The sequence below is a fragment of the Somniosus microcephalus genome, chromosome 4 (genome assembly GCF_052327205.1).
Source record: "Somniosus microcephalus isolate GS21.2 chromosome 4, FLI_Smic_1.0, whole genome shotgun sequence".
Taxonomy (NCBI): Eukaryota; Metazoa; Chordata; class Chondrichthyes; order Squaliformes; family Somniosidae; genus Somniosus; species Somniosus microcephalus.
The window spans coordinates 97,253,283-97,277,705 of NC_140990.1; the positions used below are offsets into that span (position 1 = coordinate 97,253,283).

The 24,423-nt window shown below is 50.4% G+C and overlaps 1 protein-coding gene and 1 long non-coding RNA gene across 3 annotated transcripts; one reads left to right on the plus strand and one right to left on the minus strand.

Annotated features, from left to right (window-relative positions):
- The first annotated feature begins 1,052 nt into the window (after positions 1-1,052).
- On the plus strand, positions 1,053-4,212 carry LOC147119546 (uncharacterized). Its single transcript, XR_015077830.1, has 2 exons — positions 1,053-1,714; positions 2,277-4,212. It is a non-coding gene; the product is annotated as an uncharacterized LOC147119546 (long non-coding RNA).
- A 5,028-nt stretch (positions 4,213-9,240) lies between these two features.
- Positions 9,241-24,423, minus strand: homeza (homeobox and leucine zipper encoding a). 2 transcript variants are annotated; one of them, XM_085985121.1, is made up of 2 exons: positions 24,033-24,423; positions 9,241-12,650 (listed from the first exon to the last, which is right to left on the minus strand). In XM_085985121.1, exon 2 carries the CDS (start codon positions 12,605-12,607, stop codon positions 9,965-9,967), a length of 2,643 nt encoding a protein of 880 aa, XP_085841247.1. In that variant the 5' UTR covers positions 12,608-12,650; positions 24,033-24,423; the 3' UTR covers positions 9,241-9,964. The 2 variants fall into 2 exon arrangements, with proteins under 2 accessions (XP_085841247.1, XP_085841248.1); XM_085985122.1 differs by having other exon boundaries at positions 9,241-12,653.

A 24,423-nucleotide genomic window follows, 5' to 3' on the forward strand; every position in this document is an offset into this window, starting at 1 on the left:
AACCACTATGCCACTGTGCTGCCACGTAATGTAACACCCTTATTTAAACGCAATGTAACACCCTTATTTAAAAAGGGCAGTAGACAGAAGGCTGGAAACTATAGACCGGTTAGCCTAACATCTGTGGTAGGTAAAATTTTGGAGTCCATTATTAAGGAGACAGTAACAGGACATTTGGATAATCATCATTTAATAGGACAAAGTCAGCATGGTTTTATGAAGGGGAAGTCATGTTTGACAAATTTGCTGGAGTTCTTTGAGGAAGTAACATATAGGGTGGATAAAGGGGAACCAGTGGACGTAGTGTATTTAGACTTCCAAAAGGCATTTGACAAGGTGCCACACAAAAGATTATTACTTAAAATAAAAAATCACGGGATTGGGGGTAATATTCTGGCATGGATAGAGGATTGGCTATCTACAGAAGGCAGAGAGTTGGGATAAATGGTTCATTCTCAGAATGGCAATTAGTAACTAGTGGTGTTCCGCAGGGGTCAGTGCTGGGTCCCCAACTCTTTACAATCTATATTAACGATTTGGAGGAGGGGACCGAGTGTAACATATCAAAGTTTGCAGATGATACTAAGATGGGAGGGAAAGTAGTGAGTCAGGAGGACATAAAAAACCTGCAAGGGGACATAGACAGGCTAAGTAAGTGGGCAGAGATTTGGCAGATGGAATACAATACTGGAAAGTGTGAGGTTATGCACTTTGGCAGGAAAAATCGTAGAGCAAGTTATTATCTTAATGGCAAGAAACTGGAAAGTACTGAAGTACAAAGGGATCTGGGGGTCCTGGTGCACGAAACTCAAAAGGTTAGTATGCAGGTGCAGCAAGTGATTAAGAAGGCCAATGGAATGTTGGCTTTCATTGCTAGGGGGATAGAATATAAAAATAGGGAGGTATTGCTTCAGTTGTACAAGGTATTGGTGAGACCGCACCTGGAATACTGCGTACAGTTTTGGTGTCCATACTTAAGAAAAGACATACTTGCTCTCGAGTCAGTACAAAGAAGGTTCACTCGGTTAATCCCGGGGATGAGGGGATGGACATATGAGGAGAGGTTGAGTAGATTGGGACTCTACTCATTGGAGTTCAGAAGAATGAGAGGCGATCTTATTGAAACATATGATTGTGAAGGGGTTGGATCGGGTGGATGCGGGGAGGATGTTCCCGATGATGGGTGAAACTAGAACTAGGGGGCATAGTCTTAGAATAAGGGGCTGCTCTTTCAAAACTGAGACGAGGAGGAACTACTTCACGCAGAGGGTGGTAGGTCCATGGAATATGCTGCCCCAAAAAGCTGTAGAAGCTACATCATTACATAAATTTAAAAGAGAAATAGACAGTTTCCTAGAAGTAAAGGGAATTAAGGGTTATGGGGAGCGGGCAGGAATTTGGACTTGAGTCTAGGTTCGGATCGGACATGGCCCTGTGGGGAGCATTTCAGCGGAGCGGGCCCAGGGGCTGTGTAGCCTGATCCTGCTCCTATTTCGTGTGTCTAATTCTGTTAGATTCAGGAGATGGCTCTGTGATAGTAGATTGGCGGTTAGGATCAGATCAGCCATGATCTTATTGAATGGCGGAGCAGGCTCGAGGGGCCGATTGGCCTACTCCTGCTCCTATTTCTTATGTTCTTATGTTCTTACGACCCTTTCTTCTTTCAACAGTTGAATGCCGCGCCACGAACAGCCATCTTCCGACAGCCTTCCATGTAAGTGCTTCTTCACGTGTTGCTTTTATCACGGGGCCAGTTGAACTTCTTGCTGGTGGTAGTGTCCCACTTCACTCCACAACTGTCTCATGTACAGTCCTGTGTAAATCCACAGCTGTGATAATGCCCCACCCTTGTGTAGCACTGAGCCTCACACACACAGCAGGAAGAGCCCAGGTTAGCCGATCCCAGCCGGGGGTGGGCAGTAGCGGGGTACAATTGGTTACTCAGAATTCCCTGGATTAGAGAGGAGGTAAAAATCAGCCCGAGTTCCTGCTCCTGATCACTGTCCTGCTGGGAAGTGTGTGTGTACGTGTGTGACTGTGGAACAGGATCGGGGCTGGCTGTGGCGTCCCTGCCCCATGGTCGAACACACCACCGAGACGCACTGTCTTGGGCGGCGAGTAGAACAATGTGTCACTTGAGCGAGGTAGCAGAGGCCGCCACATGGAACCCGTACCCCAGTAGGTGGCCGGCACCAGTGGTTGAGGTGGGGGTGGGGGTGGGGGGAGAGACTCAGAGCGGCAACAAAATAACCGGGAAATTCCATTCTCTATTGCAGCCCAGCCTCTAGAAACACGATACTGTAGGAGCAGCGGAGCGGGGGCGGGGCACGCCCTAAAGTGAGACGCGGCCGCCACCGGGGAGCACGACCCCCAACCCAAAGGAACCCGAGGGCTTCAGCTATGAAAGGAGCACCGCACAGCAACAACTGGCGCAGGTGGAGATGACAATGGACAGGAGAGGCCGTCGTCTCTCTCTCTCTCTCTCTCTCTCTGTCTTTGCTCCGTTAACACTTTGGGCATAAGTAAGAACCTAATAAAGAAGCTCAGTTAGTGTGATGTCCGGCTGTCCTGGTGCTCTTGGTTGAATGGGCTGAGTGGCTTCTAGGTTGCTGCTGGTCTGGCTCGGCCAGCCCCGTTTCACACACCCACCCCCACCGGTCAGTGGTTTTAAGTCGGGGTAGCGGGAGGGAAGAGGATGAACGACTGGTTTCGGCACCTTATATAATGGGGGTGGCAACAGCAGAGCATGCTGGGAATTTGTACGTCAGAGTCTGGAGCAACAAACTGAGCACGGTTACACATGACAGTCCAGGGGGTTAATATTAGAGGAATGTTAGGATATTACAGTCCAAGGGATAACCGTACAGGGGTGTTAGCATATTACAGTCTAACAGGAATGGTACAAAGAGTGTTACCATATTACAGGGCTATGGGGAGAGAGTGGGCAGTGGGATTAGTTTGGAATTGATACAGGGCTATGGGGGGCGAAAACAGGGCAGTAGGATTAGTTTGGGATTGATACAGGGCTATTCTCTCCCCATAGCCCTGTATCAATCTCAAGCTAACCCCACTGCCCCACTCTCTGTCCATAGCGTGTAGAGGGAGCTTTACTCTGCAAGAAAGATAGATAGATCAGAGGTTTTACTACATGGTGTCAAGCTAGGAACTGTGAATGATCAGAGAGATTTAGGGGTCCAAGTACAGAAATCATGAAAAGCTAGTGAACAGGTACAGACAATAAAAAGGCTAATGGAATGTTGGCCCTGGGAGTGTTTGAGGGGACAGTGTAGAGGGAGCTTTACTCTGTATCTAACCCGTGCTGTACCTGCCCTGGGAGTGTTTGATGGGACTGTGTAGAGGGAGCTTTACTCTGTATCTAACCCATGCTGTACCTGCCCTGGGAATGTTTGATGGGACAGTGTAGAGGGAGCATTACATAGAATTATATAGACTATACAGCGCAGAAACAGGCCATTCAGACCAACTAGTATGTGCTGGTGTTTATACTCACATGACTATGAGTCTCCTCCCATTCTTTCCACCTCCTCTCAGCCTTTCAGCATATCTTTCTATTCTATTTTCTCTCATGTACTCGTCTAGTTTCCTTTTGAAAGCATCTAAGCTATTTGCATCAACCACTTCCTGTGATAGCGAGTTACACATTCTAACCACTCTGAGTAAACAAATTTCTCCTTATTGCCCTATTGGATTTATTAGTAACTACCTTGTATTTATGGCCCCTAGTTATGGATTCTCCCACAGGTCACCTCTAAGTCTTCTCTATTCTAAAGAAAAAAGCACCAACCTGTTCAATCTTTTCCCAATAGCTGTATTATCTAAGTTCTGATACCATCACTGTAAATATTTTTTACACTTTCTCCAGTGGTTCTGTCCATTTGATAGTATGGAGACCAGAACTGTGCACTGTACTCTAAGCGCAGCCTGACCAGGGTCCTATACAAGCTTAAGGTAACTTAACTACTTTTGCATTCTGTAACCCTAGAAATAAATGCCAGTGTTTTGTTAGCATTTTTCATTACTTTGCTGACCTGCGATGCTGCTTTTAATGATTTAGTCACCTGTATCCCTCGATACGTTTGTTCTTCTACACTGATCAGTTTCTTATGTTTAAGGTGTAGGTGATGTTTTTATTTTTCCTACCAAAGTGCATTACCTCACATTTATCTGTATTAAAGTTCATTTGCCACTTAACTGCTCAATCTGCAAGTTATTTAAAGTCTTCTTGTATTATGTTGCAATCTTCCTCAGTGTTAGCTATACCCCGTTTGGTATCATCTGCAAATTTTGATACCAAGTTACATATTCCTAAGTCCAAATGATTAATGTAAGTTATGAATAACAGTGGTCCCAGCACTGATCCTTGTGGAACACCGCTTTCTACCTTACTCCAATCTGAGTAACTACCCTTTACCCCTACTCTCTGCTTTCTATTTTTTAACCAATTTACTATCCATTCAGCTATTGGTCCCCTGACTTAACTTTTGTCGTGAGCCTACCGTGTGGTACTTTATCAAAGGCCTTTTGAAAATGCAAGTATAATACACCTTGCTTCAAAGTATTCTATCAGTTCAGTTAAGCATAACTTAGCATTTCGGAATCATTGCTGACTATATTTTATTATATTTTCTGTCTTCAGATGCTCTTCTATCACTTCTTTTAGTATAGATTCCAGTATCTTGCCTATTGTTGACATTAAGCTGACTGGTCTATGGTTCCCAGGTTTTGTTCTATATCCTGTTTTGTATATAGGAACAACATTAGCTGTCTGCCAGTCCTCTGACACTCTTCTATGGAACTGTTTTTTAAGATAAACTAGTGCCTCTGCTATCTCCTCCCTAGTCTCGTTGAGTATGCATGAGTGCATTCCATCAGGACCTGGGGGTTTATCCTCCTTTAGTTTTGCTAGTTTGTCAATTATTTTCTCCCTTTCGATCCCAACTGTATTAATATTCTTTTTAAGCTCACCCTCTAGTGAAGTGTCTTTCATTATCTTCTTCAGTAAAAGCTGGGGCAATTTCGTTATTCAATACTTCTGCTATTTCTCTGTCATTGCCTGTGAGTTTATCTTGCTCATCCTTTAGTGGCCGTGTCCCTACTTCAATTTTCCTTTTGTTATTTGTGTTGATAGCACACTTTATTATTCCTTTTCACATTCCTTGATAATTTGATTTCATAATTTCTCTTTGCCTTCCTGATGATTTTTAACCTCTCCTAAGTTCTCCGTATTCCCTTTTGTCCTCCTCCTATAGCATCTAAGTACTTCTTGTATGTCTTTTTCTTTAGATTAAATTTCCCCTTTAGTTCTTTGTCCATCCACAGTGCCCCATAATTAGCTTGCTTGTTTTTGGCTTTTAGTGGAATACATTTCTCTTGAACTCTTATCAATTACCTTTTTAAAGATTTCCCACTGTTTCTCTGTCTTTGTTTTCCAAGATTTTCTCCCAGTTTACCTTCTTTAGTTCCACCCTCACTTCCTCACAATTTGCTCTTTTCCAATCTATTACCTTAGTCTTTGTCCTACTGTCACTCTCGATCCTAATCTTGATCCTTACTATGTTGTGATCACTACTACTAAGATGCTCTCCTACTCTTGCTTCTCCTATCTGTTCTGATTCATGACCATTACAGGATCCAGCAGTGATTCTTTTCTTGTTGGACTTCTTACGTACTGAGTGTGAAAGGAGTCCTGTATACACTGTAAAACCACGATTCCTTTTTCTGCTTTCGCTACTTCTTCCTGCCAGTTTATTTGGAGGCAATTGATATCTCCCATGACGATAGCAAAATACTGCAGATGCTGGAAATCCAAAATAACAACAGAAAATGCTGGAAAAACTCAGCAGGCCAGGCAACATCCGTGGAGAGAGAAATAGAGTCAACGTTTTGGGTCAAAACCCTTTATCAAGACTAAAGAGGCACTGGAAATGAAATAGATTAAAAGGCCAGGCTGGGAGAGAACAAGAGAAGGGAAGAGACATTAAGAGGTATTCAAAACGAGACGAGATGGTGATAGGACTAGTGGAGACAAAAGACGGCTCTAGATTAGGTGTGAAATGTTCTGACAGAATGGGAGACAGCTGCCATGTAGGAGAGAGAAAGAAAAGGAAAGTGGGGGAGGGAAAAACCAAAACAAAGGTGTGGATAAAAAATATAAGTAAAAATGTAATGGGGGCCGAGGTTATGATCTGAAATTGTTGAACTCGATATTGAGTCCGGAAGGCTGTAAAGTGCCTAATCGGAAGATGAGGTGCTGTTCCTCGATTTTCTCTCCACGGATGTTGCCTGGCCTGCTGAGTTTTTCCAACATTTTCTGTTGTTATTTTTGATATCTCCCATGGTTATGCCTGCTACTCACCTCGTAGATTTGCCTACATATTTCTTCCGCCAGTTCCCTTTCACTATTTGGTAGTCTATAATATACCCCTATTAGGATGCTGGATCCCTTATCTTTTAACTCATTGCATAGCATATGGATTCTGGATCTATCTTACTGCTAGTTACATCAGCTTGTTCTACTGCCATTATGTTATCTTTAACTAGTACAGCTACTCCACCTCCCCTCCATCCTTCCCTTTCCACCCTAAATGAGTTATATCCTGCAATATTTAATTGCCAATCCTGCTTACTCTGTAGCTAACCCGTGCTGTACGTGCCCTGGGAGTGTTTGATGGGACAGTGTAGAGGGAGCTTTACTCTGTATCTAACCTGTGCTGTACCTGCTCTGGGAGTGTTTGATGGGACAGTGTAGAGGGAGCTTTACTCTGTATCTAACCTGTGCTGTACCTGCCCTGGGAGTGTTTGATGGGACAGTGTAGAGGGAGCTTTACTCTGTATCTAACCTGTGCTGTACCTGCCCTGGGAGTGTTTGATGGGACAGTGTAGAGGGTGCTTTACTCTGTATCTAACCCGTGCTGTACCTGCCCTGGGAGTGTTTGATGGGACAGTGTAGCGGGAACTTTACTCTGTATCTAACCCATGCTGTACCTGCCCTGGGAATGTTTGATGGGACAGTGTAGGTTGGATACAGAATAAAGATCTTTACGTTCCTCCAACTCTAGCCTCTTGCGCATCCCTGATTTTCATTGCTCCACCATTGGCGGCCGTACTTTACAGCTGCCTCGGCCCTATCTGGAATTCCCTTCTTTAAGTTGCTCCTTAAAACGTACCTCTTTGACCAAGCTTTTGGTCACCTGTCCTAATATCTCTTTGGATTTTCAGAAGGCCTTCGATAAGGTCCCATACAAGAGGTTAGTGAACAAAATTAGGGCACATGGAGTTGGGGGTAATATACTAGCATGGATTGAGAATTGGTTAACAGACAGAAAACAAAGAGTAGGGATAAACGGGTCTTTTTCAGGATGGCAGGCTGTGACTAGTGGGGTACCGCAAGGATCGGTGCTTGGGCCCCAGCTATTCACAATCTATATCAATGATTTGGATGAGGGGACTAAATGTAACATTTCCAAATTTGCTGATGACACAAAGCTAGGTGGCAGTGTCAGTTGTGAAGAGAATGTGAAGAGGCTTCAAGGGGATCTCGACAGGCTCAGTGAGTGGGCGAGAACGTGGCAGATGGATTATAATGTGGATAAATGTGAAGTTATCCACTTTGGTAGATAAAACAGAAAGGCAGAGTATTTCCTAAATGGTGAAAGATTGGGGAGTGCAGATGCTCAAAGGGACCTGGGTGTCCTTGTACATGAGTCACTGAAAGTGAATGTGCAGGTGCAGCAAGCCATTAGGAAGGCAAATGATATGCTGGCCTTCATTACAAGAGGATTTGAGTACAGGAGTAAAGAAGTCTTACTCCAATTATATAGGGCCTTGGTGAGACCACACCTGGAGTACTGTGTACAATTTTGGTCTCCTTTCCTAAGGAAGGATATACTTGCCATAGAGGGAGTGCAACGAAGGTTCACGAGATTGATTTCTGGGATGGCGGGACTGTCGTATGATAAGAGATTGAGTAAACTAGGCCTGTATTCTCTTGAATTCAGAAGAATGAGAGGGGATCTCATTGAAGCATACAAAATTATTACAGGGCTTGATAGGATGGATGCTGGGAGAATGTTTCCCTTGGCTGGGGAGTCTAGAACCAGGGGCCACAGCCTCAGGGTAAAGGATAGGCCATTCAGGACTGAGATGAGGAGAAATTTCTTCACACAGAGGGTGGTGAATCTTTGGAACTCTCTACCCCAGAGGGCTGTGGAGGCTCAGCCATTGGGTATATTCAAAACAGAAGTTGATAGATTTCTGACTAGTAAGGGCATCAAGGGATATGGCATTAGGGCCGGTGAATGGAGTTGAGGCAGAAGATCAGCCATGATCTCATTGAATGGTGGAACAGGCACGAAGGGCCAAATGGCCTCCTCCTGCTCCTATTCCTTATGTTCTTATGTGGCTTGCTGTCATATTTTCTTTAACGCTCCTGTGAAGCACCTTTACGATGTTAAAGGCACAGCATAATCGCAAGTTGTTGTTGTAAAGCTCCCTATACACCAAAAAAGTGCAATAACAGGAAGCACACGGACGTGAGATTTTTAAAATGTCGATAAGGAATGGTTGACTTTAAAGCATGCTGAATTTCACCTGCAAGCACTGGCGCAATTATTCCCTTCCAATTAATCTTGATCCCTGTGTCCAATGCAACGGGAGGTGGATTAGTGCTTTTTTTTTGTTTAAAAGAAGCCGGTGACAAGCTAGTCAGTGATCGAGGAACTTCCGAGAAAGAAATGGAGGCACACACGAGGCGGGTTGATTTATAAAAGTTTTTTTTTTGGAAATCACAACACTTTTTCATCAGTCCAAATAATCACTTCGATAAACCCAACGCTAAATGGCTCAGAGACACATCTGGTTGATCGATTTAACTTAACGAAAACAAGGTGGGGGTGGTAAGAAAGCAGATCAGTTCGATGACCAGTCCCGGCGACTGAACGGTGGTGGGGGGTGGTTTAAGTCTCAGTGGTCAGTACGGAACTAGTCCAATTCATATCCGTACGGATGACTCATTTTCCCCAGTGTTCAGTCTGTCGCCGTGTCGGGGGGGAATTACTCTGCCTGGTCGGGGTAGGGTCACCGCTGGAGTGAACTCTGTGACCCATAACCCAGGCCACCGACACTGGTCCCCATTTCCAGGGAGATGGACCTCTGGTGGCCTTTCCCCCCCCCCCCCCGCCTTCCTAACCGCCCCCCCCCCCCCCCTCCACAGGTATGGGTCCCACCAGCGGCGGCCGCTCCTTCCTCCCGAAGATGCTGATCCCTTGCTGGGGTGCGGGTTCCACTGGGCTGCAGTGGTCAACTGATGTGCTCCCCATACCACCGCCCCCCCCCCCCCCCCCCCCCCCGCCAGCTGGGATCAGTAACTCAGCACAGACTGGGAGATGGAACCTAGGCTCCATACCAATTGTAACCCATCTACCGCCCACCTCCGACTAGGATCATCTAACTCGGCACAGAGCGGAGGGGGCAGATGGAACCTGCGCTCTTCCGGCTCGGTGTGGGGCTCAGTTCTACACTAGGCAGTGCATTGACCGGCCTAACCATTGAGGGAGGGGTGCTAGAAAGCTCTGGCCGTTGGGTCCCAGCGAGATCTCAGACCCCTCACCCGAAGGCAAGAACAGGCCGGGGCATCCGTGCACATGGATTGGACGAGGGATTCAACAACATGAAGGCACCCACTGCGCAGGCGGGAAGGGGATACCCCTAGAACGGAGCCTCACACTGGGGAGGGAAGGGGGCAACACACACACGGTGAGAGGGACACCCCCCTAGAACAGTGATGGGGAGACGGGGGTGGGGGGAGAAGGCGAAGGGGGAGGTGACAACAACCTTAGGGAGGGTGGGATGGGGAAGGAGGATGGAAGGCTTCCTGACCAGGTAGAGTTGACCCCCCCCTCCCCCCCCCCTGCAGACTGGGTAGAGTTGACACCCCCCCAAGGGGTTAAAGCAGCACTCTGATGATGTGGCCCCCGTGGTCCAGCTTCTTTTCACTTGACCCGCCGCTCTCCTCCTCTGGCCCGTCCTCCTCGGACCCGCCCTCTTCGCTCACCACAGCCTCCAACTCCAGCTCCAGCGGCCGGGCCCGCCGCCGGAACCACTCAGCCACCTGCTGGGCGCTCATCCGCGTCTCCACGCACAGCTGGTACAGGTCTTCCTGCCTCAGGCGGCCGCGCCGGCTCAGGTACTCCTCCAAGGGCCCGCAGTCCGTCCTGGGCCCCGGCCCAGGCTCCGCGCCCGTCCCGGCCGTGAAGGCCATGGGGCTGCGGTGCACCCACTTCAGCTGCCCGTTCTTTAGGGCGTAGCGGGTGTCACCGAACCACTGGATGATGTCGGCCCGGGCCAGCGCCGTCCGCTCCACCAGCCGCGTGTAGTCGTCGCCGCTCGGCCACTGTGACCGCAGAAAGAAAGTCTTCAGGATGGCCAACTGCTCTTTGGTTTTCCTGGGACGGCCCGGCGAGGGGGCCGGGGCTTGACTTGGGGCCTGGGCGCGGTGGGTCGTCGTTTCCATGGCAACTGAGCTCCCGACGGAGCAGTGGGCCACCGTCTCCATGGCAACCGAGCTCCCGGGCAGGCTTGCGGCCTTGGCCTCTTCCTCCTCCTCGGCCTTTCTTTGGTTCAAATCGCCCTCCTCCACCTTGCACTGGGCCACCGACGCTGGCGTCATCTCGCCGAAGCAGTGAAGTGCGTCTCCAACCATCTCTTGACCTCCCTCCCGGGCAGGCCCAGCTTCAGCCTCGGCCTCAGGTTGGGATGGGGTTCCACCGTTGCCCTGCCAGGCCAGGCTCCCACTGAGGCGGAGCTGGAAGTAGGAGGCGGGCAGGTTGCGCAGCTGGTAGCGGCTGTCGCTGAACCACCTCTTGATCTCCGACTTGCCCAGGCCAGTCCGGGCCTGCAGCCTCCTCGTCTCCGCCTCGTCCGGGTAGCGGTCGCGGGCGAAGCTGCTCTTCAAGGCGGCTAGCTGGTCCTTGGTCTTCCGCCAGCGTCTCTCACCGGGCAGCGGCGGGGCCCCGGGGAGGCAGCTCCAAACCTCGGGAGAGTCAGCGCCGTCAGGTGAGGTGCGGGCCTTCTTGGGACTGCCGGGGAGGAGGCCTCCTCCGCCGCCTCCTTCGGGCCCAGTGACTTGCTCTCGGGCCTCCCCGTTGGCGCCACCGGGGCCTCGGCTCGCCAGGTCCCCATAGGCCCCGGATAAGCCCTGAGATTCAGTTCGGATGGGCACAGGGATGAGGACGAGCGGACGGTGGGGGTTGTCAGTGAACAGAGTCAGCGGCGGCGGGACAGGCAGCCTCAGGGTCCCCGGCTTGCGCCATAGCTTGTCCCGGGCCTCCCGCACCTCCTCGGGGGTCCAGCTGATGCCGTGCCGCAGCCTCTGCACCATGAACCAGACCCTCACCCGCTCGGCCGGCAGCCCCGCCGATAGGCCGCAGCGGGCCAGCTCAGCTGGGCTTGGATATGGGAAGCGGCTGAAGGCCTCAGCCAGAGGCCCGTCGGCATCCTGCTCGAGGCCGGGGCCTAGCTCCCGGGGGGCCCCAGGTTCAGCGGGAGGCCCTGGCCGCTTGAGCGAGGAGGAGGCGGCAGATATGGGCACAGGGACCCTGGTCTCCGGGGCAGGGACAGACGCAGGCCCAACCTCTGCCTCCTCCTGGCCTGGGGTCCGCTCGCTCGCCTCATCCTCACTAGTCAGGTCGATCTGCACGATGTCCGGCTTCCCCCCCTTGGCTTTCTCACCCTCTCTGAGGCCCAGGTTGGTGATAGGGCTTCCAGTTAGGCCCAGGCTGGTGATAGGGCCTCCAGTTAGGCCCAGGCTGGGGATGGGTCCTCCAGCTAGGCCCAGGCCGGGAATGGGGCCTCCCGTTAGGCCCAGGCCGGGAATGGGGCCGCCAATTAAACCCAGGCTGGGGATGGGGCCTCCAGTTAGCCCCAGGCTGGGGATGGGGCCTCCAGTTAGACCCAGGCCAGGGATGGGGCCTCCAGTTAGACCCAGGCCAGGGATGGGGCCACCTGTCAGGCCGGGGATGGGACCTCCTGTCAGGCCGGGGATGGGACCTCCTGTCAGGCCGGGGTAGGGGCCTCCTGTCAGGCCGGGGTAGGGGCCTCCTGTCAGGCCGGAGATGGGGATGGGGCCTCCTGTCAGGCCTAGGCCGGGGATGGGACCTCCTGTCAGGCCTAGGCCAGGGATGGGGCCTCCTGTAAAGCAGGGGCTGAGGCCTCCTGTCAGGCCCAGTCCGGGGATCAGCCCTCCTGTCAAGCCCAGCAGCCCGTAGAGTTCCTGTAGCACCACGGTGGGGTGGGCGGTGTGCAGGTGGACGTTGAAGGGTTGCAACTGGTCAGTGTGGTAGCCGCAGATCTGGCAGTGGTAGCCCTCCGGCCCCTCCTCGTCATCATCTTCATCATCGTCCTCCTCCTCCTCCATCATCCACCGCCGGTTGGCGCCCAGCGCCAGCTCGCGGTCTTGCACCCTGTCGTAGACCACCTCGGGGGCTCCGCCAGCCCTGGCCCAGGCTGCTTCCTCACCCTCGCCTGGTGCCCGTTCTGCCGCGCTCTGCTCGATGGGGCGGGGCGTGCTGGACTTGCGCTTGGCCGCCATGCCGGAGGGAGGGAGGTGGCCAGCGGCTAGCTGTGCTGCATACCTGCTGGTCAAACAGAGAGAACATGGTCAGGGCGTGTGATCTGGGGCAATGCCCCCCTTCTGCCCCCTCTTGTCCTTTGCACCCTCTTGGCCTCCCCCCCCCCCGCCCCCCAACCACCTTCTGCACCTTCTTGCCCTTTCATTCTCCCCTCTTCTGACCTCTCAGCCCTCTTGGCCTCTTCTGCCCATTCCCCGTTTATATCCAACCCTCTTCCCACCGCCCCCCCCCCCCCCCCCAAACAATCGGGGAATGGGTGCCACAGACCGGGGGGGGGGTTGGAACCTGGACTCTTCCTGCTCTGTGTGGGGCTCAGTCTCAACTTTAGCCCTCCCATACCACCCGCCCCGGCTGGGATCAGCGCAGACCGGGGAATTGGGGAGGGCAGCACTAAGGGGGAATACAATTGGCCTTAGAACCACCTGTTGGAGAGGGAGCGATGAAACCAGCTGGGGGGGGTTCCTGCTCCTGATCACTAGAAAGTGTGTGTCTGGATGTCGGGTGAAGACAAGATCCAGCTCAACTGTGATTTGGCCCCACACACAAATAGCCTGTTGATGCTCACTGGGCATACGCTGGGAGAATGGGCACTTGGAGCAGGCACTGGAGGGCAGCAGGAGGAAGGGCGCACAATCTGAGTCAGAAAACAAGGGAGACATGGAGAGGAAGGCACAATGTGAGAGGAAGAGAGACAGAGAGAGAAAAAGGGAGAGAGAGGCAGAGAGAGAAAAGAAAGAAAGACTTGAATTTATATAACACCTTTCACGACCACCAGACGTCTCAAAACGCTTTGCAGCCAATGAAGTACTTTTGTAGTGTAGTCACTGTTGTGATGTGGGAAACGCGGCAGCCAATTTACGCACAGCAAGCTCCCACAAACAGCAATGTGATAATGACCAGATAAACTGCTTTTGTTATGTTGATTGAGGGATAAATATTGGCCAGGCCATCAGGGATAACTCCCCTGCTCTTCTTCGAAATAGGTCCCTGGGATCTTTTACATCCACCTGAGAGAGAGCAGACAGGGCCTCAGTTTAATGTCTCGCGAAAGGGAGAGAGACAGAATGAGACGGAGAAGGGGGAAAAATAGAGAGAGCGACAGTGAGAGATAGAGACAGAGAGAAAAAGATAGAGAGCGAAAAGGAAAGAGAAACACTGAGGCAGACAGAGTGAAAGAGACAGCGAGAGAGAGAAAACAAAGATTGAAATAGGGACAGTGAGAGAGATAGAGAGGGACAGAATGAGAAAGAGAAAAGGATAGAGCGAAAGGGAGAGAGACTGAACGAGACAGAGAGTGAAAGCGATAGAGGGAGAGGGGGAATAGGCCAGCGGCAGAGGGGAGGTGGAGGTGGATGTCCCTGTGTGGAAACTGGGAGAGAGGCTGTCTCTTCGCAGAACCTTGCACTTGGGAAGACTGGAGCGACTACAACACTGCAAGTGGGCCGAGCCCGTCCTCGGGGAGCCTGGACATACTCTGGCCCAGATGCTATTTTCTGCTGACAGCAATTTGTTTCGCACCAAAAACCTTTTGTATTTTCCTTTAACAATATTCCTCGTCGTGAAGACGAATGTCCTGCCTTTTGATGGAGCAGCCAGTGGGGCGAAATTTCAGCCCCAGTCCCTCCTGCTCTCACTAACATGAGCTTCATCCAATCCTCCCAATCCCTCACCCCACACCGCCTACCCTCCCCCCCACCCCCAACCCCAAACCTGCTGGATGGGAATAGAGTAACATTTCAACAGAAATTCTCCCCCTCCATCTTTCTGTCTCTTTCTGTCTCTCTCTGTCTGTCTGCCCCTCTCCCTCTCCCTGTGTCTCTCTGTCTCACTCTATGTGTGTGTGTCTCTCTCTCTCTCTCTCTCCCTTTCTCTGTGTGTCTCGCTCTGTGTGTGTGTGTCTGTCTCTTTGCGTCTCTCTGTCTCTGTGTGTGTGTCTCGCTCTGTGTCTCTCTGTGTATGTGTGTCTCTCTGTCCCTCTCTCGCAGCCTCAGAACTATCTCGTGGCTTCAGTACTTCAACCGTGAGGGGAAAACAACTCAATATTTCAGCTCCCAGCCTCACTGAAATGCTGCAGGGAACCCGAGACACGTGTGCATCTCCTCCCCAAATTCAAACCTGCCCCCTCCCCGTCTCCCTTAGCCTGACGGCACGGATTCCTCACTGGGAGGACGGATCCCACAGGCGCTCTCTGCTAGCCTACCCCAAGCAGTCCTGTTCTTCACCACAGAGCCCAGACAGTTGGCTAGGTGTTCGACTGTGGGAGGCATCACAAATGAGCCTCGTCCTTATCCGTTGTGCACACTCACGTGCACACATAAATCTCTCACATGCCAGGATGGGGAGAGGAGCTCTTAGAGAAACAGTCCTAAAGAAGAAAGACTTGCATTTATACAGCACTTTTCTCAACCTCAGGACGTCCCAAAATGCTTTACAACCAATTAAGTACTTTTTAAAAATTGTAGTTTCTGTTGTAATGTAGGAAATGCAGCAGCCAGTATGCACACAGCAAGATCCCACAAACAGCAATGAGATAATGACCAAATGCTGGTTGGGGGATAAATATTGGCCCCAAGACACTGGGGAGAACCCCCCTGCTCTTCTTCCAATAGTAGCCGTGGCATCTTTAACGTCCGCCTGAGAGGGCAGACGGGGTCTCGGATTAACGTCTCATCCGAAAGACGGCACCTCCAACAGTGCAGCCTTCCCTCAGGGCTGCCCTGGAGTGTCGGCCCTGGATTTTTTGCTCAAGTCTCTGGATTGGGGCTCAGACCCACAGCAGCAGAGGAAGAGGGAGGGGGGAAAGACAAAGGAACGGAGAGAAAATTAAACAGACGGAGGGGGAGAGAGAGAGACGGAGGGGAAGGAAGAGAGGCACGGAGGGGGGAAGAGAGACGGAGTGGGGTGGGGGGGGGAAAGAGTGACCTGTGTTGGGGGGGCACATAGGAGAGAACGGTTGAGGGGGGGGGGGGCGCGGTGGGGAAGAGAGAGACGGAGTGCGGATATGGAGGGGGAGGGAGAGAGACAAGATAAAGAGACAGGAAGGGAGGGATGGAGAAAGATGGGGAGCTGTTGCCAAACTGGTTTTCACAGACAAGTTTGGCTTGAAGCCTCAGATGCAGGAGAAGAGAAGCCAGCGAAGAGCCTGAAGGTCGGAGGCACCTTCAGGCAGTGAGTAACGAGCTCCAAGTTGCATCCTAAGCACCCGAGCCTGTGGAAAGCACGGGGGGAGGGGGGGGGGGCGGTGGCTGGAGCCTGGAGTCAAAGGGTCTCCGTGTCCTGCACACCTGCAGTGTTTAATCAGACATATCACGTACCCAATTCCCACAGACCCCCCACCGCGACCCCTTGCTCGCGTAGGGGTTCCAGGGGCAGTGCTTGCCCTCCGGTACCACGAGGCAGGAGGACGTTCTTCATGGGGTGAGCGGTGGTGGGGTTTTCGTCGTGGGGTGGGGAACGGGGCATCAACCGGCAAGCCTAACATTGCCCTCGCTTTTCAGTATGGCCTGTCCAGATATTGACCTGGAAACCTTCATCGAGCTGTTTACCTTATCCCCAAAACTCATCACCTCAAATCCATCCCACTACTGCCACAACCGGCAACAGGCCTCGACAACAGCAACTTGCATGTATACAGCGCCTTTAATGCAGTAAAACGTCCCAAGGTGCTTCACAGGAGCGATTATCAAACAAGAAAAAGGACACCGACCCACGCAACAAGATATTTGGACAGGTGATCAAAAACTTGGTCAAAGATGTAGGTTTTAAGGAGCGTCTTGAAGGAGGAGGGAGAGGCAGAGAAAGAAAGACTTGCATATTTATAGCGCCTTTCACGACCACCGGATGTCTCAAAGCGCTTTACAGCCAATGAAGTATTTTTTTTTGGAGTGTAGTCACTGCTGTAATGGGGAGAGGTTTATGGAGGGAATTCCAGAGCTTAGGGCCGAGGCAGCTGAAGTCACAGCCGCCAATGGTGGAGCGATTGAAAACGGGGATGAGCAAAGAGCCAGAATTGGAGGAGCGCAGAGATCTCGGAGGGTTGTAAGGCTGGAGGAGGTTACTGCGATAGGGAAGGCCGAGGCCATGGAGGGATTTGAACATGAATATTTTAAAATGGAGGCATTGCCGCACCGGGTGCCAATGTAGGTCAGCGAGCACAGGTGTGATGGGTGAAAGGAACTTAGTGCGAGTTAGGACACGGGCAGCAGACTTTAGGATGGGCTGAGGTTTACGGAGTGTGGAAGATGGGAGGCCGGGCAGGAGAGCATTGAAATAGTCAGGTCTAGAGGTAACAAGGGCATGGATCAGGGTTTTAGCAGCAGATACAGAGTAAAGCTCCCTCTACATTGTCCCATCAAACACTCCCAGGACAGGTACAGCACGGGTTAGATACAGAGTAAAGCTCCCTCTACACTGTCCCATCAAACACTCCCAGGGCAGGTACAGCACAGGTTAGATACAGAGTAAAGCTCCCTCTACACTGTCCCATCAAACATTCCCAGGGCAGGTACAGCACGGGTTAGATACAGAGTAAAGCTCCCTCTACGCTGTCCCATCAAACACTCCCAGGGCAGGTACAGCACGGGTTAGATACAGAGTAAAGCTCCCTCTACTCTGTCCCATCAAACACTCCCAGGGCAGGTACAGCACGGGTTAGATACAGAGTAAAGCTCCCTCTACACAGCACCATCAAACACTCCCAGGACAGGTACAGCACGGGTTAGATACAGAGTAAAGCTCCCTCTACACTGTCCCATCAAACACTCCCAGGGCAGGTACAGCACGGGTTAGATACAGAGTAAAGCTCCCTCTACACTGTCCCATCAAACACTCCCAGGGCAGGTACAGCACGGGTTAGATACAGAGTAAAGCTCCCTCTACACAGCACCATCAAACACTCCCAGGACAGGTACAGCATGGGTCAGATACAGAGTAAAGCTCCCTCTACACTGTCCCATTAAACACTGCCAGGGCAGGTACAGCACGGGTTAGATACAGAGTAAAGCTGCCTCTACACTGTCCCATCAAACACTCCCAGGGCAGGTACAGCACAGGTTAGATACAGAGTAAAGCTCCCTCTACACTGTCCCATCAAACACTCCCAGGGCAGGTACAGCACCACGGGTTAGATACAGAGTAAAGCTTCCTCTACACTGTCCCATCAAACACTCCCAGGGCAGGTACAGCACGAGTTCGCTACAGAGTAAAGCTCCCTCTACACTGTCCCATCAAACACTCCCAGGGCAGGTACAGCACGGGTTAGATACAGAGTAAAGCTCCCTCTACACTGTCCCATCAAACACTCCCAGGGCAGGTACAGCACGGGTTAGATACAGAGTAAAGCTCCCTCTACACTGTCCCATCAAACACTCCCAGGACAGGTACAGCATGGGTTAGATACAGAGTAAAGCTCCCTCTACACTGTCCCATCAAACACTCCCAGGGCAGGTACAGCACGGGTTAGATACAGAGTAAAGCTCCCTCTACACTGTCCCATCAAACACTCCCAGGGCAGGTACAGCACGGGTTAGATACAGAGTAAAACTCCCTCTACACTGTCCCATCAAACACTCCCAGGGCAGGTACAGCACGGGTTAGATACAGAGTAAAGCTCCCTCTACACCGTCCCATCAAACATTCCCAGGGCAGGCACAACACGGGTTAGATACAGAGTAAAGCTCCCTCTACACTGTCCCATCAAACACTCCCAGGGCAGGTACAGCACAGGTTAGATACAGAGTAAAGCTCCCTCTACACTGTCCCATCAAACACTCCCAGGGCAGGTACAGCACGGGTTAGATGCAGAGTAAAGCTGCCTCTACACTGTCCCATCAAACACTCCCAGGGCAGGTACAGCACAGGTTAGATACAGAGTAAAGCTCCCTCTACACTGTCCCATCAAACACTCCCAGGGCAGGTACAGCACCACGGGTTAGATACAGAGTAAAGCTTCCTCTACACTGTCCCATCAAACACTCCCAGGGCAGGTACAGCACGAGTTCGCTACAGAGTAAAGCTCCCTCTACACTGTCCCATCAAACACTCCCAGGGCAGGTACAGCACGGGTTAGATACAGAGTAAAGCTCCCTCTACACTGTCCCATCAAACACTCCCAGGGCAGGTACAGCACGGGTTAGATACAGAGTAAAGCTCCCTCTACACTGTCCCATCAAACACTCCCAGGACAGGTACAGCATAGGTTAGATACAGAGTAAAGCTCCCTCTACACTGTCCCATCAAACACTCCCAGGGCAGGTACAGCACGGGTTAGATACAGAGTAAAGCTCCCTCTACACTGTCCCATCAAACACTCCCAGGGCAGGTACAGCACGGGTTAGATACAGAGTAAAACTCCCTCTACACTGTCCCATCAAACACTCCCAGGGCAGGTACAGCACGGGTTAGATACAGAGTAAAGCTCCCTCTACACCGTCCCATCAAACATTCCCAGGGCAGGCACAACACGGGTTAGATACAGAGTAAAGCTCCCTCTACACTGTCCCATCAAACACTCCCAGGGCAGGTACAGCACAGGTTAGATACAGAGTAAAGCTCCCTCTACACTGTCCCATCAAACACTCCCAGGGCAGGTACAGCACGGGTTAGATACAGAGTAAAGCTCCCTCTACACTGTCCCATCAAACACTCCCAGGGCAGGTACAGCACCACGGGTTAGATACAGAGTAAAGCTGCCTCTACACTGTCCCATCAAACACTCCCAGGGCAGGTAGACCATGGGTTAGATACAGAGTAAAGCTCCCTCTACACTGTCCCATCAAACACTCCCAGGGCAGGTACAGCACCACGGGTTAGATACAGAGTAAAGCTGCCTCTACACTGTCCCATCAAACACTCCCAGGGCAGGTACAGCACGAGTTCGCTACAGAGTAAAGCTCCCTCTACACTGTCCCATCAAACAGTCCCAGGACAGGTACAGCACGGGTTAGATACATCAAAGACCTCCAGGGTAAGTACAGCACAGATTAGATATATGCTAGTGGAGGGGAGTTCTGCAGCCAACATTCCCTCAAACGCAACACCACCAAAAACAGATTAGCTGGTCATCTCATTACACTTGTGGCATCTTACACTGCTCAATATGGCTGAATCATGTGCCTAAGCAATCCATTGGCTGTAGAGCATGTTGGGACGTCCTGAGATTGGGAAAGGTGCTTTATAAATGTATGTGTTTCTTCTTCACCCCTCAACCATCCCAGCTCAGTGAAAAAAAATCCTAATTCTCAAGTGTTCTTTCAACTCCTCATCCCTGGTACCATCCCAATAAATCATCTCTGCTCCTGTTCCATTTTTTTAACATCATTCCTATAATAGGAGGCCCTAAACTTCACACAATATTCCAACTGCGCCTAACTGACTTTGTATAGTTCACCATTACTTCCAACTGCAGCCTAACAGAGGTCTTGTACAGTTCGCCATTACTTCTAACTGAGGCCTTGTACAGTTTGCCATTACTTCCAACTGCGGCCTAACTGAGGCCTTGTACAGTTCACCATTACCTGTTGTATTTCGTGGCTCTCCATAGAAGCCTGAGATATGTGTTTGCCTTCGCCACTTGCCGTTCCCCATTAACAACCTGCTCCATTTAAAATCTTCCCGTCTGGATCTTTCCTCTTCCAAATTCTGCTTCACGTGGTTTCTACATTGAACTACAGCCACTGTCTATCGGCCCATCCACTTTATGCTGTTACCTTTAATGTCCCGTGTATCTGCATAGCAAGCTCCCTTTGCCCCGCCACTACATTTAAAACCTTCACCACTTAAGGTGCCATTTCTTTCCATAATCCAAAAGGCGATTAAAAAGGCTAATGGGATACTGGCCTTTATCTCGAGGACTTGAACACAAAGGAGCAGAAGTGATGCTTCAGTTGTCCAGAGCTCTGGTCAGACCCCATCTGGAGAACTGTGTTCAGTTCTGGGCACTGATCCTCAGGAAGGATAGATTGGCCTTGGAGGGGGAGCAGCGCAGATTCACCAGAATGATCCCGGGGCTAAAAGGGTTAAATTACGAGGACAGGTTGCACAGACTAGACTTGTATTGCCTGGTGTGTAGAAGATTAAGGGGTGATCTAATCGAGGTGTTTAAGATGATTAAAGGAGTCGATAGGGTAGAGAGAGAGAAACTATTTCCTCTGGTGGGAGAGTCCAGAACACGGGGGCATGACCTTAAAATCAGAGCCAGGCCATTCAGGGGTGATGTCGGGAAGCACTTCTTCACACAAAGGGTTGTGGAAATCTGGAACTCTCTACCCCAAGAAAGCTCTGGATGCTGGAGGTCAATTGGAGCTTTCAAGACTGAGATTGATAGATTTTTGTTGGGTAAGATTATCAAGGGACATGGACATACCTTAAAAGCAGGTAAATGGAGTTAAGATACAGATCAGCCATGATCTGATTGAATGGCGGAATAGGCTCGAGGGGCTGAATGGCCTCCTCCTGTTCCTACGTATCACTTCACATTGTTTCTCCAGTACCATCTATGCTGACCTGTTCCTCTCGCACACAATTCCTTTTAGCTGTGGCTCGGTGGGTCACACTCTATGAAATGTTGGTGTTCAGAGAGATTTAGGTGTCCTCGTACAGGAAGCACACAAAGTTAGCATGCGGGTACAGCAAGCAATTAGGAAGGCAAATGGCATGTTGGCCTTTATTGCAAGGGGGTTGGAATACAAGAGTAAGGAAGTCTTGCTACAATTGTACGGGGCTTTGGTGAGACCACACCTGGAGTACTGGGCACAGTTTTGAGCTCCTTTACTGAGAAGGGACATACATGCCTTAGAGGCGGTGCAACAAAGGTTCACTAGATTGATCCCTGGGATGAGAGGGTTGTCCTATGAGGAGAGATTGAATAGACTGGACCAATACTCTCTAGAGTTTAGAAGACTGAGAGGTGAGGAGTTTGGAGGTTAGTGCAAAGGAGGCTGAGGGGTGATTTGATAGAGGTGTACAAGATTATGACGGGTTTGGATAGGCTAGACGGGGAACGGCTGTTCCCACTAGTTGATGGTACAAGGACCAGGGGACATAGATTTAAGGTTTTGGGCAAGAGATACAGGGGGGGAATGTGAGGAAAGATTTTTTTTACGCAGCGAGTGGTGAGGACCTGGAACTCGCTGCCGACGGAAGTGGTGGAAGCGGAGACACTTAATGTTTTCAAGGGGAGACTGGATAGGCACTCGAGGGAAATAAACTTGCAGGACTACGGGGATAGAGCGGGGGAATGGGACTGACTGGATTGTTCTACAGAGAGCAGGCACGGACTCGATGGGCCAAATGGCCTCCTTCTGTGCCCTATGACTCTATGATTCATTGAAACATATAAGATTCTGAAGGGGATTGACCGGGTAGATGATGAGAGGTTGTTTCCCTGGGCTGGAGTGTCTAGAACTAGGGGGCATAGTCTCAGGATAAGGGGTTGGCCATTTAAGACTGAGATGAGGAGGAATTTCTTCATTCAGAGGGTTGTGAATCTTTGGAATTCTCTGCCCCAGAGGGCTGTGAATGCTGAGTCTTTGAGTATATTCAAGGCTGAGATCGATAGATTTTTGGACTCTAGAGGAATCAATGGATATGGGGATCGGGCGGGAAAGTGGAGTTGAGGTGGATGATCAGCCATGATCTTATTGAATGGTGGAGCAGGCTCGAGGGGCCGTATGGCCTACTCCTGCTCCTATTTCTTATGTTCTCATGTCTGAGTCAGAAGGCCATGGGTTCGAGTCCCCACTCCAGAGACTCAAGCGCCATAATCCAGGGCCGACACTCCCAGTGCCCGTACTGAGGGAGTGCTGCACTGTCTTTCAGATGAGACGATAAACCGAGGCCCTGTCTGCCCTCTCAGGTGGACATAAAGGATCCCATGGCAGTATTGGAAGGAGAGCAGGGGGGAGTTCTCCCCGGTATCCTGACCAATATTTATCCCTCAATCAACATCACTGAAAAAACAGATGATCTGGTCATTATCACATTGATGTTTGTGGGAGCTTGCTGTGCGCAAATTGGCCGCCACGTTTCCTACATTACAACAGTGACTACACTTTTTTTTAAAAAGTACCTCATTGGCTGTGAAGCGCTTTGGGATGTCCTGAGGTGGTGAAAGGCGCTATATAAATGCAAGTTCTTTCTGTCTTATACTCTGCTCATGAATTAACTCGGGGTGGGGGCATGTGAGGCTTCGATCTGCGGGGGGAAAGGGGCGTTCTGAAATAAATTGCAATCAAAAAAATTGAAAGCATTCCCCTTTAAAGCACGGCCCCTTTAAGCAGAGTCAGCTCTATTTCTTATTACTGGGAGGAGGCGTTCCCATTAGCTGCAAACACAGGGGTGATCCACTGACTGCATTTGAGCACGGGGGGGGGGTGGGGGCGGAATGGGGGAGAGGGGGGAAATGAGGGGGGGGGAAACATTTGCAAATTTCTCAACACTTCCAAAAAAAAATCCTTCCGGGGGTAGAATATATATGTATATATAAAAAATGTATTTTTCAAGAACCAAAAAATCGAGCTTAAAAATTCCCTCATTTGAGATTAAAATGGCAAGTTTAAAAAGGAGATAGAGAGAAATGGACACTTAAAGAGGAGATATATTGCACAGAGGTAAAGGAAACCGATCTCTCCCAGCACCTCACCTCCCTGTACAGGGAACCAAACCAAACTCCTCCCCTTGAGACGAGACGAAAGAGGCCGGCGAAAACTCGCAAATTAATAACAAAAATATATTTATATATATCAAATGGGAAAGAGGAGGAGGAGGAAACATGTGGGTCAGTTTCAAGCGGAAATTGACGATCCTCAGCCCCTGGGAGTCCCTGGGCAAAAGAGAGAGAGAGAGGGAGAGAAAGAAAGAGAGAGAAGGAAAGAAAGAGGAGAGATGCAAAGAAAGGAGAGAAATGGGAGGAGGAGAGAGAGGAGAGAAAAAGAGAGCGAGAGAGGGACGGAAAGAGAGAGGAGAGGAGAGAAGGAAAGAAAAAGGAGGAAAGAGAGAAGGAACGAAAGAGGAGAGATGCAAAGAAAGGAGAGAGGAATGGGAGGAGGAGAGAAAGAGAGAAGTTATTGAGGGTGCGCACATTGTATCCTGAACAAGCGGACAAGGTGTTTGAGACTGAACGCTGTTTCCGAGCTGCCTTGCTCCAGTTGCACACTATCCTCCTCCTCCTCCTGAGTCCGACACTGACCATCCCCACCCCCCACCAACCCCCCAAAACAGTCGCCATCTTCAGCGGAGATTTATTTATTTTCTTGCTCGCTCTCTCTCTTCCTGAAATGCGCATTTTAACTGAGAAGAGTTTAAAAAGAATATTCCCCAAACACTCCTGGATTGCAACAACATTTTCAAAAGGAAATCAAATCACAAAAAAAAAACCCAGGCTCTTACCTTCTCAGTGCGAGGAGTCTCAGCAGATTTCACACCCAATTAAGTGTCCCCTTTTCTGCCTCTGTCCATTTGACTGAAGATTTAAGGTTGTGGGTTTTTTTAAAAATTCTTGGCTGCTGTTTTTTTTAATTTTGGAAAGGCGCTGGTTTATGTTTTTGCTCCTCTCGCTCTTGTTTTTCTTTCTCTCTCACACACACTGTAGTTTGCTCTCTCTCTCTCTCTTTAAAAAACAAGGAATTGGATGGGGCTGTATTCATGGAAAAGTCAGTCTCTCGGAGGGGTCCCGGGGCGACACGCTCTCCAAGAGAGGGCAGAATTAGCATAGAAAGGCAGAGAGAGAGAGAGAGAGAGAGAGACAGACACAGAAATAAATCTCACACACACAGCAACT